Below are 20,779 nucleotides of genomic sequence, written 5' to 3' on the forward strand. Positions count from 1 at the left end.
GCGATAGAACGCTTAACTAAAGCGAATGCTTTAGCACGAGTTTCATGCTCGACTTCTTGATCACCCGCCATTGAGACTGATACTAAGTATACCGTAGGAGACCGTTTAAAAATTCAAAAATTCCACAACACAACGCTACCAAGCCCTCACACTGTCACACTAAAGTCGGGGAATCACGCTCTGCTACCAAAACTGTTCGCCGCTCTACATCTACTTTTCTATTCGGTTAGAGGCAGCGACTCACGCTAATGTTGTGGACGGAGAAAGGTTACCCAGACAATAAAATATACCTAATATATGAAAAGTACAATGCCAAATTTAAATATATCGCAATGCGTATAAAACGTATAATGACAACATTCAATAATAACTAATAATATTAAAGGTGGGCGGCGCTCTCTACACAAGATGATAAAAATACCTAAATAATAAATATTTTAAATACAAGGCTCAGATGAGCTAAACAGATAATGGAATCGTGTGTTACAATTTTCGTCTAATAAGGGTATAGATTGCAAATGGATGATTTATTTTCACTTTTTGTTGCACGCCACAAACTGTCCGGACAACGGGCGGACATGGGCATTGGCGCCATCAAACGACTGTGCTACAATAGGTACATCGAACATTGAAATTGTATCCAAATCATAGAGTAATATTACTCTATGATCCAAATAGTTGAATATAAATGAGCATAAAGAGCTTCCATCTTGCTTTTGTGATACATCAATAAAAGTTAAAAATTGTTCCACTTCTTTAAAATTATTTGTAAATCTTATAGGTACATAATGATAATGTTGAGCTTTAATAGACCTGTAAAACTTGTTTTTGGAATATTTGATTTGTATTCATATTTTTCATATTACCTTGCTTCATCAATCCTCAATACTATAAATGCCACACTTTTTGATTTCATCACAGATAAGTTTATTAATATATTTAACACAAAGGTGCATGGCCAGTTTGATCCATATTTTCCGAGCCGAAAAAATTCACCAATCTGCCCCTGCAGTGTCATAAGCTTATATATTATAGTCTATAAATATAAGGTGAAACCCTTTATCAAATTCAAAGAAATTTTACATTATCTGTCGCAATGTAAAAATATGGTAATGAGTCGAATTCCTTTTCTCAATCCACTTTGGTAGTCTCAGACTATTTTATTAACGTAAGGGACTAAGGGTTAATCCTTTTTAATAATAATGACATATATACTTTGTAGCATGTGTCTAAGATATACCTCTATAATTCTCAGCTTTGATCGGGTCCCCCTTTTTAAAAATTGGACATATTACTGCAGCATTCCAGTCTTCTGGGAAAATTTCTGTACCACATAATATATTTAAAATATTTTTTTATAATATAAAGTACTAGTTGATTCTATGCACTTTGTTACCCGATAAAAATTATTTTATAAAAAAAATTCTAATTTTATTTTACTGGACAGATAGTTCCATTAGTTAATTTCTATTTTATCTCTATTAATATTTCATGAACAGAAGTTAGGCCTATACAAATATGCTTTAAAGATCCTCTACAGAATAGATGAAATCTATTTTTATCTATTCTGTGCCTTCTTCACATTGTATTCTTTCATTAAAAAAAGGATAAAGTTAATTGGATGTTTGGATAAGTGGTTTCTGAGAACATGCTTGACAAAGATTTATATTTCACATATATATAAATTAGACATTATCATAATAAAACCATAAAAGTTTACAATCTGAAGTAAGAAAAATATAAATATAAAATACCACATACTGATAAATTAAAAACATTTTTTCTTCTTTTTTTCAAGTTTCATTGACATACAAAACTTTCACAGTCATGAAATAAATATATACAATATTAACATCTAAATTAATGTAAGGATATAGATGAAACAAGATTAATTTATGTATCACAATAGTTTATCACTTATAATTCTTTTTGATTCATTAATTACATAATATTATACATAAATTATCCAAATAGAAATAATTTGATGATAAAATTGTAAATACTTTCAACTAATTGGTAACAGAATGGAATTGTTTGAACAATATCTAGATGCAAACATTATTCAGGTTTAATATGTGACATCATGGATTCTTGTTTTCCAAACGGAATTTTTCCTGCCAACTTTAAACCTGCAAAATATGTCTTGCCATGTTGATAACCTACTTCCTAGATAATAAACATAACTATGGGTTAATTTGTCATTATATTCATTGAAGTGTAAGAACTACAAGTAAAATAAGTATAAAAATCAAAGATTAATAATTTACGATTAATGACCTAAACTACTGTATTAATCTTACATAATTATGGTGTAAAGGACAGTTGATGTAACCCATACCATCAAAAAAATAGAGATTGACGTTGATAAAAATAAATCAACACATTTTTCCAAGTAATAGAACTTTTAAATAATTTTTTTTTTTTGAAAATTCTAAAAAAATGTGACTTTCATCAAATTGTTAACACATAATTATTATTGTTGGATATTTTTAACTTTGTGAGCTACATCACATGTCTTTTTGTTGTTGAGTTATTGTTATTTAATTTATAACACCATAATTACCTTTATTTCTTCAAAACTTTTAAATTGAAGTGTTTTATATTTGTCAATTGGAGGCCTTATATATTGACAATAATCACTTGTTTTTACCACCTTTATTTAAAAATGGAAAACAACATTTCAATAATAAATTTGTTAACAATTATAACAAAATATTTATAAAAATAAAACAGTAAAACTTTACCTCAAGTTGACGAACACAAGAGACATACGCAAGTCGAGATTGTATATCTTCCAGATTTGGAACTTTAACTGATGCAGTAAACGGATTAAATCTTTTCCACATTAACCAAAACCCAGATAAACTATCTCCATAGTTAGTAAAATCCATATCGTCTTGAGATCCAACATCAATAGCAAGAACATGCTTTGCTCCGAGGTTACGCATAATGTCAGCTAAATCGTATACACATTTTAATCAAGAGCAGTTTGCATTCAATATTATAACATGAAAATAGGTACTTCATTCAGTAATATTTTACTTAAATTACTAATTGAAATATATTTAATCAAATATGAAAAATAAATTATATATACATTAAACATTTAGACAAATATATATATATATATATATACAGTATTACTGTGTTTAAATATTATTTTGATTATTGGAGTAAGTATGTGCAATCATCTAAGACTTCAATAACACATTGGTGCAATCGAACAATATACAATGTCTATAGTTTCACCAAATATGAGAAGAGGGTGTTTTTTTCATTTTTGTACTTTTTATTCTCAAAATAGATCAGTCCAATTATCTTCAAAAATATGAACTAATATAATTGATATTTAAGATTAGACTATTAAATACTCACCTGGTACATTATTTACATAACAGCCATCAGCAAGTAAATGTCCGTCATCAGGATTACACATGGGAGGAAATAAACCAGCAATTGACATACTTGCTCGCACATACCTCCAAACATAACCTATTTACCACACACTAATTAAGGTCATCTTGGCTAAGATTTAGGACTAACCATAAATGCTTATCGCACATACATTTCTCCAATATCAAATTTGTAATTGCTACATACATACTTATAGAAATTTTTGCAAGAAGTTAAAGTTTTAAAATTAAAAGTTAATTAAAAATTTTAAATAGTGTCCATGTTACATATTGGAAATTTGAGTATTATAAAATGTTATTTAAATGTTATACCATCTGTATAATTTAAATTAATATACTAAACCTGTTTGCTTTATATTAATTAAAATGATCTATTTATGTAAAACTAGTGATTAATATACCTGGTAAATTATTTATGTATCCACCATCTAATAATAAGTGCCCATCAATTGGATCGCATAAAGGTGGCATGTAACCGGATAGAGACATTGATGACCGAACATAACGCCACAGAGATCCTAGAATATAAAACCGCTTATTCAAAATAAAAAGAATTATCTTAAACATAATGTTAATTTTTTTTTGAATAATTTACATTATCAAAACTTGACATAACTTTGTATAATTGAATCACAGTAATTTCAGTAAATTAATTGAGTAGAAGAATAATAAAATTTAAGTCATCGTAAATATGTATGTGCGATAAACATTTTTATGTGTTAATCTATGTTTTAAAAACATGAATATACGTAAACTGCAATATTTTACCATATAAAAAATATTTATATTTATTGCTTAAGCTTACATTTTCAAGAAAACATTTAGTTTGTTTAGTTTGTTATGTACACAGTATATTGTGTGCATATATATATGTGTGTCAATAATAATTGATCATAGATTATAAACTCAGATCAGTCAGATCATATACTATGGATGCAGCCATGTCCATTTCGCCCATGAAAAGGATTTGGAGCACACATAAGCGATAAGCCTCTGATTGAGATGCTTGATGTTGGAGGCGAATCATCACATATTTAACTGTTGGTTTATATATATAATAAATTAATTCACATAAATATATGACATTTCTATGTGTAAGTCAAGCATCTCAGTCAGAGACTTTTCGCTGATATGTTCTTCAAGTTATTGGAACATAAGCCCATCCATATATTATACATGAATATAAATTATATAGTATATGATCTAAAATGATAAGTGCATGTGACTAACCTGTAACTATCATTAGCATCAATATAAAAATTTATTTTTTAATTAATAACAAATCAACATTTCAAAAAAATACTAAATTTTTTCAAATAAGTATTTTGTAAGTTATTAAAATAAAAGTTATTTTTTAAGAAAATTTAAACAATTTATAGCAGAGTTATAAATCCAATGAATAAACATAGTATAAGTATAATAAAATCATTAATCATATCTAATTTTGTTTGAATAAACTCAAATAAATATGTTTAACACACATTATACATAATTGTCATTAATAGTTAATTATTATCAAACAAAAACATTATATATAATAAATAAATATGTTTAAATAAAAAATTAATGATACCATGAGTATGAATTCGCATTTTACTGGCTGATATATCAGTAGTAATTGTAAAATATGGCAACCACAGGTCTTCAATTTGTGTTTCTCCAAGAGCAGAAATCAATGTATGATTAAAATATTGACCAGTTAACATAGATGTAGATGGCCAAGTTAAATCCAATACTTGTCTCCACCGATTTGTCATTGACTATAAAATAATTTTGAATTTAATATCAAACATTTTTTTTTTAATGCATGCCAAATTCTTATTATTATTAACTGGTTAGTTAAAATAATTTATCCAAGGAATAGTATTATAAATTTCAATTAGGGTATTTTATACCTCAGCCCAAGAGCTAGCTTTGCGAGTCATTCCAATAATATCTCTTTCGCCACACCATACAGCTCCCATAAAAGCACCAATACTCACACCACCAACCATATCTATGGGAATACCAGCTTCCTGATGAACAAAAAAATACAAACATATTTTCTTAAACAATGAAACACTAAGTAGAAAAATAAAATAATCATATACTTGTATAGCTTTTATCATTCCTATATGAGCTGCACCTCTTGCTCCTCCACCACCTAACACTAGACCCACCGAAGTCCCTGTTAACCATCTGGCTAAACGAGAATAATCTGAATGTATGTTGACTTCTGTTTGTAATATTTTTTCATACTGATCACACTAAAAATATTAAAATTTGTTTTATTATTTATTTATCAAGATTTTATATATGTTATAATTTGTAGATTTAAAATGTAGTAGGTTGTTAATCATACTTCTTATTTAGCAAATTAGAAAAATTAAGTATTTCTTGAAAAGCAGAGAAATCATTAAACTGTATAAAAGCTGTTTATTACTCTTAATTGAGTAGATTACTGTAATGGGTGTGTTATATTTGAATTCAATGATAACAATTCTGAGAAGCAATGTTTTGTTTGTCTATTTCTTTGTTTTTAAAATTGAATTGTGCGGGGATGACATACAAATTTAATCATATCAGTTTATTACTAAGACAATGAAGACATTTAACTAGATAAAAAGATTTACTATTATTGGTTTGAATCACATGTTAAGGGGCAAAGATTTATCACTAAAAATCCTAGTGGTTACCTATCCAGGAGGGTATCCGGACATTTTCCCCCCGGCTGTTTTCGGCGTAGTAGGACATTTTCCCCCGATAAATTTTTGGATGCAGACATTTTCCCCCCGTATTTTTTTCTATTATTTACCTTCGAATATAAAATTATTATCTTTAACACATATTTTTTAGCTTTTGTTCATATATTTATTTTTTATTTTTGTAAAAACTGTACGTTAACTAAAAAGTCTCTAATCTTAATTTCAATAAAAAAATAATGAATAATATTTAAAACAAGTTAAGTAAAAATATAATTTTAAATAAAAGTAAAATAGTACAGTAGGGTCTCGATTATCCGAACACAGGCTAATCCGAAAGACGCGGTAATCCGAACGGGCTTGAGAGTTATCTTATCGCCATAATATGTACATACTACATAATATGTACATATTATGTATGTATTTATAAATAATATTTTCCGGTAATAAAGTTTTTCAATTATGTGGGACAAGGCTACCAATTCATAACGGGAACCAATGTACAAAAAAAAATCAATATTTTAAATGGTAAAGTTCATAATTAATATTAATATTTTTATGTATTCAATGTCTTTTGAAATAACGAGTTTTTACACGATTAATACAAATAAAAATAAAATTTCATATTTTAAATAAAAATAAAATTGATGTTTTTTTTTTAAGCCATAGGTAATCCGAACAAATCGCTAATCCGAACGACCCCTTTCCCCAATCTCGTTCGGATTATCGAGACCCTACTGTAGTATACTAATATTGAATTAGATGGTTAACATTGAAATCTAAAATTGTGTCCAAACCCAAATATTAAATTATTAAATATTCAAACGGGTACAGTTTTTACAAAAAAAAAGAATAAATATGAAAAAAGACTAAAAAATATGTGTTTAGGGATAACCAATGAATCAGAAATAAAGAATTTTTTACAAACTGTATCATTTTTATGTCGAAATTTTTAGTTATTAATTATATTTTGTTTATACAATCTTTTTTTATTTTTAAGTCGGATTTTTAGTTACTAATTATATATTGTTTATACAATCTTTTTTTATTTTTATGTCGGATTTTTTGGCCAGTTGTATTGTACTATATTATATTATTTAGACAATCTATTTAAAATTATATTTTTACTTAACTTGTTTTAAATATTATTCATTATTTTTTTATTGAAATTAAGATTAGAGACTTTTTAGTTAACGTACAGTTTTTACAAAAATAAAAAAAAAATATATGAACAAAAGCTAAAAAATATGTGTTAAAGATAATAATTTTATATTCGAAGGTAAATAATAGAAAAAAATACGGGGGGAAAATGTCCGCATCCAAAAATTTTTCGGGGGAAAATGTCCTACTACGCCGAAAACAGCCGGGGGGAAAATGTCCGCCATTCATCCAGGAGCTATCAATGTCAGTTGATGTTTGATCTCAAAACTGGTTGATGGCTATGGACAAACACCGTGCCACACCAGGCCCCAACATACATTATATATAATTTTATTTTATAGCATATTATTTAGTTTATAAGGTATCAAATAATAATTAGATAAAATGTAGATAGAAATGTGAATTATTGCAATGCATACTACACTCTGTCCCGAGAGAAAATACACAGCAACCTGACAAAAATTACCTAACTGTACCTTGCCATAGTAAAATTTGTCACAATGGCAGGGTATACAGGGGGGAGTATAAAATAGGCATATTCTCTAGTCAGCCTGACTAGACTGAGTATAGACATTAATTATAAAACACTTACTATTACTGAAACAGAACGTTTAGAAAATATTCGTTTAGGACACTGTACATGGTGGTGTGAAGATACCCACGATCTTATATTTAACCATTCAACTGTATTAGATGGCAAATCTGAATCTTCTTTGTGTATCAAAATTAATTCTTTATGGGTACGTAATGCTAGGCGTTCAATATCTTTTTCATACTAAAAACATAAAATAAATTGTTTTTGATACAACAGGTAATGATTAGAAATATTAGTTAAAAATATTCACAGCAATAATCAAAATTAATTTATTAACAGCTATTAGTAACCAGACCTTTATAATAATGAACATTATAAAATATAAAAAAAGATTTAGCATTTAAACTTACTTTTCCTAAAATAGGTTGTTTATTTCCTAGTGTGACAAGCAATATACAATCGGCTTGTCGAATACACCGTTGAGTCCAAGAGGAAAATGAATAATCACATTGATAAAGTGCAATTTTATATTGGTCTTCTTGATGAGCTAACCATGTGGTCAAGCGGTACTCATTATTCAAATCCATTATTGATTTTCCTAATACACTTCTAACAAATTCAGAAGTTAACCGTACAGTTGATCGAATAGAGCATAATGAGTGGTAAAGTTCATATGTAAAACTTGTTAGTGGTACATCATCTGATATAGGCACAATAGCAATAGTTGAAAAATTACTTTGTGTTGGTCTTGTATCTAGTGTTTTACTAATTGTAGGCTTCTGCCAAGTGCCTGGAATTTAATTATTTTAATGCCAACAACAATTTAACAAATTCATTTTTGAGTATAAAATTAATTATTGGTTTACTATTAAAAGAGCATATTATTATAAAGAATAAGGTTACACAGGATAAAAAATATACATTTTTTTAAATTACCCAAAATTCTATGTCCCAAAAGATTAATAAGTGTAGAAACAACTCCGGGAAAGCGTTTTTTAATAGCATTAAATAATCCTTCTGGTAATTTGGCTAGTTCTGAATCTCTTACTGCCATGACTGTTGTTCCTCTTGGTGTTTGGGTGATAACTTCTACCTGAAAAGATCAATAATTGTAACTATAATAGATTATGAAAGAATAAATACAAATAAAACAAAATAACATTTTCATTAATTTGTAAAAAATTAAAAATATAAAAATGTTAGGAATAAAAACAAACCAGTTTCAAAAACAAATCTATGTGTGACAGGCATGGTTTATTCAAAATATGAGCCTTAGAGATTGGTTCATTTAAAACTTTCCTTAGTTTTTTTAATCCTAAAAATATTAATATAGAATTTTTGTTACATACTAAATTAATACATAGTCAATTTATAACTGATACATTAATTTTCTTGATCATTTATTTTATATTTTTTGCGGAGTAAAGGTTTTACCCTAAAATTGTAATACATAACATTAAAAAAGAAAATTCTAAAAATAATTTTGAATACCCTGATATTTAGGTTAAAATACAGACTCATAAAATGGTTATATTATAGTTTTTTATACTTTATTTATTTGAGGGAGACTAATAACATTCTAGCTTATTTTATAATCAATATCAAACGAACATTTTAAAATTAACTCACAATTCCTACTAGATCTCCTTTTCCATATTCAGCAACCAACTCTTTTTTACCATTTTCATGAGTGATAACTGAACGCAACCGCCCACTCAATACAATAAATGTACTGTCTGATTCTTCACCTTGTCTGTAGTAAATAAATAAAATACAATTTCATCACATTAATTTCTTATTTTAGATTCTGAGCGGAGCGAGGAATGTATTAATTTTACCATGTGTTTTTTTTTTTTTTTTTTATTTTTTTTTTTTTGTGTCTGTCATCACGTTTTGAGGCAGTAAAAGTGCTTCGATTTTTGACTTCAGTACCTCGTTCGATCAAAAAGTGAATCTAGTTGGTACTTTGGGGGGTCAAAAGTAAGAAATTCTCAATATTTTTCTAAATAATCAAGATACACAAATATAAAAAAGCGGGTAAGTCGTGTATGTCGCTCTGCTGTACAGTAGGTTACAAGTGGGTTACTGTAATGGATGGAATTAAATTTGAATCCAATGATATTATATCATTGTATACAAAAAACGATTCTGAGCGAAGAAGGTTTATCTGTCTAGGATATATTATAGATTATTAAAAATTTTCAAATCTTAGATTTAAAAAGAAAATTTTTTATGAATTTCTAGTTTGAAATAATTTGCGAATTTTCGTGATTTTTACATATGTTGTCAAAATTCAAACTTTGAATGCTTGTAAAAAAAAAATTGTGACTACGCATTTATTTTATTTTTCAATTTTTATTGTAAAAATATATATTATGAGCCTTGTATTAAATTTTCAAATCTTAGAATTAAAAAGAAAAACTTTTATGAATTTCTATCTAAGATAATTTGAACATTGCCGTAATTTTTACGTATTTAGTCAAAATTTGAACTTTAAATGCTTATAAAAAAAAATCGTGCCTACGAATTTTTAATATTTTTTAACTTCTATTGTTACAATATGTTAAGAGCCTTGTATTAAATTTTCAAGCTTTTCTGCCTAACAAATAAATTTTTATCGATATTAATTTAAAAAAACTAATAATGATCGAAAATTTGAAATGCCTATGAATAGTTCAACTTAAGTCGAATTTTTTTGAAAATTGCATGGTGGATAGAATATGCTTATATAAACATTAGGTGAAAATTGCATGTATCTATGGTCATTTGTGTTAAAGTTACATCAAAAACCAAAATCGATTTTGTCGAAAAATGAGTGTGCGTAAAATTTCCCGTTTTTCCCTTAATTTTTAGTTTGTTTTTCTGAATTATTTAGAAAAGTATTAAGAATTTTTTACTTTTGACCCCCCAAAGTACCAACTAGATTCACTTTCTGATCGAACGAGGTACTGAAGTCAAATATCGAAGCATTTTTACTGCCCCAAAACATGATGACAGACACAAAAAAAAAAAAAAAAAAAAAAAACACACATCATGGTAAAATCAATACATTCATCGCTCCGCTCAGAATCTAAAATTAAGGGGAAAACGGGAATTTTACACACAATTAGTTTTCAACAAAATCAATTTTGGTTTTTGATGTAACTTTAAAACAAATAACCATAGATACATGAAGTTTTCACCGAATGTTTATATAAGTATATATATATATATATATTCAACCACCATGCAATTTTCAAAAATTTTCGACTAAGTTGAACTATTCATAGGCAATTATGCAATTTTCAATCATTATTAGTTTTTTTTAAATTTTTATCAAGCTTTTCTAGCTTGAAAACTTCATACAAGGTTCCTAACATATTTTCACAATAGCAGTTGAAAAATAAAATAAATTCATAGTCACATTTTTTTATAAGCATTCAAAGTTTGAATATTTTGATAAAATACGTAAAAATCACAAAAATTTGCAAATTATTTTATGCTAGAAATTTATAAAAATTTTCTTTTTAAGTATAAGATTTGAAAATTTTTATTAATCTATAATATTATCCTAGACCAGTGTTTCTCAACCTTTTTTAAGTTACCGCCCCCTTGAGTGTCAAAATTTTTTTTAACGGCCCCTACAATGTGAGAATTCTATAATAAGGGTTAGGTTAAGGGTATTTGGAAAATTTAAAAGAAAAAATTGAAATTATCTAATAACTCATGTTTTCATTTATTTTTTATATTTGATATATTTTTTATTTATAGTTCTAGTATTATGGTAATTAATTAAAAAAAATAAATATTGATAAATAAATAAATAAAAATTAAATTAATTATTTAAAAAAATATAAATATAAATACATTTTTTAGTTTCTTTAAAAATATATTGCTATGAGATGGTTGAACTTGGTGGTTTTTAGCAAGTTTTTTTATATTAGGTTCGATGTTTGTTAACTTAAGTCGTAAATCTCCTCTTGTCACGACACACAAATTTGTAGATAAGTTATTGTGTATTGCATAGATTGAGTAGTGACTGATAGTTATTATATGGATTATCAAGTATGAATTATTTTTAGGTCACACCGACACCATCTACAACGTTTTTGCGTGAACCGTTTGCCGCCCCTCTACCACCCAAAATTAGTTCACCGCCCCCCTACCACCCAAAACTAGTTCATTGCCCCTCGGTGACACTTTACCGCCCACTGGGGGGCGATATTGCCCCCGTTGAGAACCACTGTCCTAGACAGATAAACTGTCTCCGCTCAGAATCGTTTTTCGTATGTAATGATATAATATCATTGGATTCAAAATTAATTTCATCCATTACAGTAACCCACTTGTAACCTACTGTAGAGTGACATCCACGACTTACCCGCTTCTTTTATTTTTGTGTTAAGAGTAAAATAAGATACAATAGAAAAATATTATGACCATGATTTATACTTAATTAATTTAAAATTTTAGATTATACATTAAATGAAAAAAATATTAGCTTTTTAATTGACCCATTTCTTTTTCTATGATTCAATATTTTTATTGAAATATGAACTATATAATATTTTAGTATATCAATTGTTGCATTTTTAATGCTAAAATATTTAAGTAGCAATACTACATTAAGATTTGTCATACTTCATACTATATTAAAAATTGACAACCACATTTTTGACTGAAAGATCATAAAGGAATTTTTACTTTAAACTGCTGATTGACAATCTCATTTTCAACAGTCATAAATAATTCTCCTCTTAATAATTGTATTCTAAATAAATTAGTTGTGAATTGTGGTACTTACCATATGTTTTTACAGTTGCAGTTTTATAGATAGTTATGGACTATTTGTGTACTTATTAATTTAAGTCTTAACTAAAAGTGTTCATTTGATTATCGAATAAATAGTAAAAATTAATATGAAGAGATTATTCAATTCAACCGAGATACTATTTTAAGTGAGAAAATGACATTGCCTAAAATTATTAAGTATGAAAATTAAAATGTAAGAACATTATGACATATTTTTTGGTGTATAATCAATAAACTATAATATAATACTTAGTAGAATTTAACTCAATTTAAACAACACTAAGGTGAATAAAATAATTATTGATAATTATAAGCCATATATTAGGGTTAGGGATATTACAAAAGGATTCCACTAAAAACTATTTGTTATCTATTTGTGTTTATTAAAATAAAAAAATATTGTTTAACTCACCGATAAACTGCTCGTCCACTTTCAAAAAACAACCAATCCAATGCAAAATCAACTTGACGTACAAATGATGATAACCGAGTAACCACTGTATTTGCAATAGGCAAAACAATTTGTGGTTTTATTTTCATAATTCTGTCAAAAAAATATAACAATTTATTATTTGTACATCATATAATATACTTTTCAAGAAATTGTTTTGGGAAGTAATTATAATGTAATAATAATAGTGACAAAAATTCCAATATGACATAACTAGGGACCTAGGGTTCAGGACTTCTAGTATTTGCAAGGTTTTTTTTGTAGTGGAATAGATCTTGATATGTTAAGAAATATGGTTTTGTGAAATGAAAAATCAAACAAAGATTGAATTTGCATATTTTATGTGTTTGGAAAGAAGATTTTCATGAATACACATTTATGTTCATATTTATTGAAAAATGCATAAATGTTTATCGTTTTTTTCAAATAAAACATGCATATGAATGACACATATATTTTTAATGAATTTGAAATATTTCGATGATGTTCAATTTTACTAACCATTTAATAGGTAAATAATGATAACGATATTATAATATTATGAAGTAACATTTTTCTATTATATTTATTTGATTACAAATTATACAAATAAGATACGGTGAAACCTCTTTTAACGGACACCTCCAAATAATGGATGGAATTTTGGAAACGGTGAAATGTGTGCTCACTGTATTTCCTCTCTTAATAGCGGACAACTCCAAATAACAGACGACATTTAAGCGACCGAGAGTGTCCGGTATTTAGAGGTTTCACTGTACATGGAATTTCAGTGAGCACGGCTCGGCATAAAATAACAATTATATTATGATTTTCACGATTTAATAATAGTATTTAAACGTTTCATTTAAAATAAAATACAAAAATTTAAATTAATGACCAAATGAATGCATTAATGTAATCTCTTTTCAAAGAATGTCAACAAATTCATTTTAAAAAGTATCAACATGAACAAATTCCTTTCATAAGCAATGTAAATGGATTCAATTTTTAATTTGACTAACCAAATAACTCACTTAAAAATTAAAAAAACGTTGAAATCAATAAAACAGTACAAATAATGTTCTTATGTTTCTCTAACAGCTGAATGTAAATGTTATTATACTATGCATCAATTAGACGGAGAAAACACATATAGGGGACATAGATACACAATTATAATTAATTTTTAACTATTCAATGTGTTTAACATTTTTACGATATGTAGTTTAGGTTTTAACAAATTAATAAATAATTTTAACTGCATATTTTTACCACTCTAAAGATTTTTAATACAACAAGTCCCAAACCATATTCCCTACATATTATACTCAACATTTACTATATTTTTTTATCTTAAGTCTAATAGCATAAAAATTTAAATTACAACATTATTAATTTATTTCTTCAAAAAGTCAATTTAAAATATGCTTCAAATTGGTAACTTGCATAAAAAACACCAATCATCAAACTTCTAGGTGTTAAAATAACTTATATACAGTTATTGATGTCACAATGATTAATATCTTACTCATAAACAGTATTTCTTGATAATATAGAAATTATACTGGGGCGATCGACTCTAAATGTTAGAAATCCAGGTTCTCCAGTTAATACAGCTAATCCACCAATAACCTCACCAGGATTAACTGAATACATATGAGCTTCAGTTAATCCTTCAGGGTCCATTTTTTGTGATACTATAATTGATCCATTTAACAACAAAACTAATCCAGCATCCTGAAAAATTATTGATTTTATAGATTATCCAAGATAAAAGATTGCTTAGATTACAATTACAAATAATAATATAGAAACCCAATAAGAGTTAAATAGAAAATTGAATTTATATTAAACTAAGGAATGCTTGTATATGCAAAATAACTTTTTTTTTTAAATATCTATTAAGATATCTGTTTTAAAGGAAATTTTAAATTCTAAATATTAAAATGTTTTTGTTACTATTGATATTTAATGCTTTTATAAATATATATTATTTTTACTGTAAATATAATATATTCTCTTTTTTGTTTTGTTTTCATAACACCTTTTAGAATTTAAGGATAAATTAATAACAAGAACCATACCTTATGAGAATCCTCTTGCATTACAAATGTATTGGTAGGTATTTTGCGAATTTCCACTTTTCCCAATAATAAATCTTCATTGTCAAGTTGAAGTTTTTTTACAAACATTTTCCTAGCAATTTTGAGGTACCAATCTTTTGGTTCAGTTTTTGGGTCAGTCTTAGGCTGATTTAAAATTGACTCAAATTTTTTGTCGTCTATAGAAGTTTCTACAAAAGTCAAAATGTGTACTCTTATCAAAATGATAAATAAGTTTTTATAAAAAATAGTTACGTAATATTTCATATGTAAACCAGATTAAAATTATTTTTCTAAAACCTACCTTGTTCTAAAAACATGGAAGACTCATTTTTAGTTGCTGAAATGAAAGGACTCATTTTTTTTTCTTCAAGACCCTAAAACATGAATATTTTTATTTTTATACACATATCAATATTAATATGAGTTACTAATATATTAAATAGGAACAACTTGAATCCTATAATTTTTTATTACTATTCAGGATATCAGGATATAATTATAAAAAGTATAATTTACAATTTATAATATTTAATATTGTATATAATACATACAATTTTGTTCAAGTATACAAAATTGGAACTTATTCTGTGTTTCAAAGAAATTATATGTTGTTTTTCAGATAAAGTAGCGAAAAAAATCAAAACCGTTATATCACTCATTAGGACTCTAGTTTAAGGGGATTGGTGGGAGACAGTTTTGAAAGAAATTCAAATAATCAATTTTTAAATAGCATGCTTTATACATGCACACATTTACAATATCTGCTTGCATACAAAGTTAAAATATAAAAGTTCTTATTTCAAACTCCTTGGAAAGTTTCCGCCACTGATTCCCTTCAAGTTCCTGAAAATGTGTCATTCTTAAAAGGATGGTACAGATATTATCTCAGTTTTAGAAATGAGTGATAACAAATTTACAATAAATAATGTTCAGACAACGTTTAGGTCCATTAGTTTAAAAGGTAGAGTGAATCAACCTATAATGAAACTTGATACTAAGAATGTTAGTTGTGTTTATACATGTTTTTTTTAAAAAGATAATTCAGTAGTTTATATGTGAGTTATGAATATTTGCAAAAATTACTACAAATTTAACTATCCTATAAAAATATACAAAAAAAAAAATGTTCTTACTTTCAAGTTTTATAATAGGTTGATTCACTCTAGTTAATGAATAATTATAATTATTTTAAGTACTAACTAGATCTAATCTTAAAATTAAAACAAAGCTCATTATTGTAAAAGCAAAAGCAATATATTCATTCCTCCTCTTAGAATCTTACACTGAATACTACAAATTACATTTTGTATCTAATTGAACCATTATTTATTCTTACATTTTGAACCAACTCAGATGATAGTCCCAGATACTGATGAAGCGCTGTAAACGTAACTCTCTGTAAACGGACCATAACTACTTGGATTATTTGGACTAATGAATCTGGATCATCATGAAAGATTTCTTGAAATGCAGCAACTGGTAATCTAACTATTGTACTATCTTCGAGTGCTTGGGCACTAACAGTTTTATAATTCTTTTTATGCCCCTAGTTACATATTTATTCAATAAAAATTAAATAAACAATTTATTATACTTTTTCTCATAATGTCATAGGAGAACAGACCCGTTTTGTACATGGTGTTAGTTAAATAAAGAGCTTCTTGGCCTTATAAGGTCTTTTTTAATTATTTATGTAATCACTTACTGATACTAAGTACAAAGCAGAGAGGTATTAATGGTGTATCCAAAGTGCTTGGGAGTTAGACATTTGAGTTGTGGTACCTTGAGTCATATAAAATTATTGCACGAATTAAACTTTAAAGGAATATTTATTAGTGAATATTTATGGTTTTGGAACAAAAAAACATTTATAGAAAGCTTCATCTATTTTTAAAATATCAAGATGTATATGGAGGGTCTGATTAAAAACAAATGTAATTAGCTATTATTATTATTATTATTATCTATTAATAAAAATAGACATAATACAAAATATTTTTGTAAATTAAAATCAAAGTTATAGATTGTATGTATATTGAATAACAGTTAAATATTTAAAAACATTGTCATCCTCATTCAAACCCTTGTTACACAACTGATCACAGTGAGAAAAAAGCTAGATTGACATGTTTAAGTCAATACTCGGGTCTGTTCTCTCGAGTGACTGTATAGCTAATATAGTTACTTACAGTGAGAACATCAGTAAAACTTAATAATGATGTAACACAATCTCCTGTTTTTACTAATTTCAGAGGTATAATACTGCCATCTATTGAAGTGATATTCACACTAATAAGACCACTTTGGACAATAAATACATTTTCATCTGAATCACCAACTTTAAACAAATGTGATCCAGCATGTACATTTAAGATTTCAGTATGACGACAGAGTCTTAAAAATACAGGTTTTTCAAAGTGGCCAAAAACTCTGTTATAATAATAAAATAAAATAATTAAAACATATTAAAACTATTGAATAAAAAATCTAAATATTAGGTATAGTGATTTATTCACATTTAACAAAAAAGACAAACTAACCTAATACTTTGAAGCATATAAAAAGCATCAGGAGGAACATTTTGCCCGTCTTTAGTTATTAATTCCTCCTCTAAATACTCAGCAGGTGGTTCCAATACCTATAACAGAAAAATCAATTGAGATTGATTAACAAAATATACAATTTTAATATCTTGAAAAAAATATTTAATTATTTTAAGTTTTTTAAATTTATCTAATTACTACTACATCTTAATTTTAAATTATATATACTGTATCCGAGTAAAGATAAAATAAAAACATACATTTAATCTCTGAGGTAATGTTTCTTTTCTCATTTGTAGTAAACGCCTAGCAAATTTTATTACCAATTTTCTTTTTTTTCCCTGGCCGTGTACTTGTCCAGATATACTTTTCACCTTAAACAAAATAATATGAAAATTAAATAATAAACATGCATTATTGTTGTTGGAAAAAAGGAATTCAAGTATTTTTTATGAAGAATTGTACAAATACACGTTGAAAAGAAGTATGTATATAGGACTGTCCTGAAGATTTACAAGGCTCAAGGCAGAGTAAAATTTCAGGGTCTAAAATGTTATTATTGCCAGTTGTCTCTTAATAAAGAGGCAAAGGCACAAATAGACTTTAAAAATAAAGTACCTTGTACCTACACAAATGAGTAAATAGACATAGACATTGTATACTTAGTAATACAAATAAAATAAATTGATAAATGTAATAAAACATGGTTAGTAAGTAGTAAAAAATACAATAATATATTGTATAAAATATAAATGTTTTGTAAACATTTTTTTTTTGCTCAAAAGCTTGACATTTTTATTGTACTTATTTATAATAGTAGGGGCTGACTAGCTGTGGTGAGGAAGCTCAAGACGAGGGTGCGCTGCCTCTAAGGACAGTCCTATATGTATATTTCGCTATTTATTTATCTTTATTAACGGGTGGATTGTAGTAATCATTTGAAGCTGTAAATTATAACAACTTATTCCATGTTTCATAAAATTAATTTAGGTACTTCAATCATAATCATAAATATATACCTTTCTCAACATTTTTCTGCCATAGAACAAAACTCTATCACGTTTTCGAAACCTTGCTTTCGGAACGGCACAGATGTCACTCCTTCGAATCACATGAACTATAAATAAATATAAATGTGTAAACAAATAATTATTGGTCAAAAGATTCAATAATTGATTATTGAATAACAGTTTTATTTTTTTAGCAAATAACTTACATTTTGATTTCCATTTGTAGAAGGCAAATCTCAAAACCATTGATGCTATTATGCATGCAACTATTATCAACAAGTTCTTAAAAAAAAAAAAAATAATAATAATAAATAATTAGATGTATAAATACATCTTATTATATGTTAAATCTGAATAACATTTAATTACAAATCTACTCAAAGGCGTGACACTAAATTATAAAAAAATTAAAAAAATATATATTAAATAGGTAGGTACTTATAGATGGGTTAAATTACATGGACTGAGCTTTATTTAATATATTATATACAAAACATCAATATGAACAGTTAAATTCTTAATTTTTGGAATAAAACTATATATTCTCATCAAATTTTTGAATTCTTGACACATTTGATATATTTTCTCTCTTGAAAAGTATTAAAACTGTCAAGTGACTCATTTTGAATTATACGTGGCATATGCGGGAGGGTAGTGACATAGTGTTTTAGGGTTCTAACCTCGCTGGAATTTTTTCATTTTACAAAAAAATCTTATTTACCACTATTTCAATACACAGAGTCCATAAATTGTTGTTAATTTGTTATAACTAATTATACAAAAACTGTTAGGCAAATTATTTAAATTGTTTATTATTATTTAAATTATTTACTCATGTAAAACCTTAACCAAACTAAACTAAAATCCTGTATACGCTACTGTTGGTTATTTAACGAGTATAGTTCAAAAGTACAAATCTAATTCAAGAATTTTAAAGTTAATAAAATGTATAACGATATATGTATTTATTGTTAATGAAATGAGAAATATGGGTCAAAATTATTATACAAATGTTAACAAATTATTAATTAGCATAATTATTTAAAATTGTACCTAATATTATTCAAGTATTTCTTCATCTAATTATCAAGAATAATAATAAAATAATAGTTATTTACATACATTTCATTTTTAAAAGTCCATTCTACTTATACCTATAATGTTAAATTATGTTAAATACAAAGACAGAAGAGATTAGGTACCCAGCAACTATAGTTTAAAATCATAAAATGTGTCACAACATGTAATTATAGACAATTGTTATGGATTGCATTATAAACTGGCCCAAAAATCGTTATAATTACAAAAATGTATTCCTTTGTGATTTTCAACAATAATTAACAGCTAAGTAACATATAACACAGGAGGGGCAATTAATATAATACATTGTATTTTAAATAATGGTATATTTAAATAAAACATTATGAATGATACTTACTTCTGTTAACAGCATGAAAGAGTAAGTGGATGTTATCCATTGCTGAAAAGAAGGACTGTAAATTATAGCCCGGAAAGAATTAGTGAAGTCAAATAATTCCATCGCATAAACGTGTCAATGGTTTGTAAGACAAATTACAATAGTTAAAAACATTTAATATCCACGAAACTAATTATTACATCACATTATTAACGAATTACAAGTCAAATATTAAGACATGAAATGAAATATTTATTGTTGTGTGTAAAACTTAATGTTTTTAAATTGAATTCAATATTCAAGGGAACATTCAAAACAACTCACTACTGACTATTGACTACCACTACGGCACTACTGCTCAACTACTGTAAGTCGTAAGATTTAATTATATTTGTAACTTCACACTTAATAGAGCTAACAATAACTATAGCTCATAGAGGACATCTTCAGAGTAAAACTACGATAGCACGATGAGATTATACTGATTATAGTCATTCACTGTCATTGTCATTAAACAGTTCTTTACTTTTTAACTATGTATCAGTAAGTTGTATTTACTATTTATTAATACTATATTTAGATGACAGAAATACACAATGATAACGAACATGTGTTTTTATTATCACTCATCCATTTATAGTGATAATATCCGTTCTTGTAAAAGAGTAGGGAAATCATTGATAGGAGAAAATT

At 26.6% G+C, this 20,779-nt stretch overlaps 1 protein-coding gene across 4 annotated transcripts; it reads right to left on the reverse strand.

Moving 5' to 3' along the window:
• Positions 1-1,649: 1,649 nt before the first annotated feature.
• Positions 1,650-20,635, reverse strand: sws (patatin like phospholipase domain containing sws). Of its 4 annotated transcripts, XM_015521054.2 has the most exons (23): positions 20,108-20,634; positions 18,876-18,951; positions 18,679-18,776; positions 17,920-18,033; positions 17,657-17,754; positions 17,306-17,546; positions 16,453-16,662; positions 15,418-15,490; positions 15,096-15,304; positions 14,540-14,748; positions 12,994-13,125; positions 9,420-9,543; positions 8,727-8,883; positions 8,201-8,580; positions 7,848-8,030; positions 5,504-5,659; positions 5,309-5,428; positions 4,987-5,173; positions 3,815-3,931; positions 3,376-3,492; positions 2,745-2,956; positions 2,564-2,653; positions 1,650-2,166 (listed from the first exon to the last, which is right to left on the reverse strand). In XM_015521054.2, exons 1-23 carry the CDS (start codon positions 20,207-20,209, stop codon positions 2,059-2,061), a joined length of 3,513 nt encoding a protein of 1,170 aa, XP_015376540.1. In that variant the 5' UTR covers positions 20,210-20,634; the 3' UTR covers positions 1,650-2,058. The 4 variants fall into 4 exon arrangements, with proteins under 4 accessions (XP_015376540.1, XP_015376542.1, XP_015376541.1 ...); XM_015521056.2 differs by lacking the exon at positions 3,815-3,931 and having other exon boundaries at positions 20,108-20,635; XM_015521055.2 differs by lacking the exon at positions 3,376-3,492 and having other exon boundaries at positions 20,108-20,632.
• Between the last annotated feature and the right edge of the window lie 144 nt (positions 20,636-20,779).

Source organism: Diuraphis noxia, unplaced genomic scaffold, assembly GCF_037042655.1.
Source record: "Diuraphis noxia isolate RWA-SAM2 unplaced genomic scaffold, SU_Dnox_SAM2 contig0004, whole genome shotgun sequence".
Lineage (NCBI taxonomy): Eukaryota > Metazoa > Arthropoda > Insecta > Hemiptera > Aphididae > Diuraphis > Diuraphis noxia.

Coding starts and splice junctions, on each gene's coding strand:
- sws (XM_015521054.2), bottom strand. CDS start 20,209: ATGGAATTATTTGACTTCACTAATTCTTTCCGGGCTATAATTTACAGT. Junction 15,305..15,417: donor TTCCATGTTTTTAGAACAAG/GTAGGTTTTAGA, acceptor TGACTTTTGTAG/AAACTTCTATAGACGACAAA. Junction 2,654..2,744: donor CTTGTGTTCGTCAACTTGAG/GTAAAGTTTTAC, acceptor TTTTAAATAAAG/GTGGTAAAAACAAGTGATTA.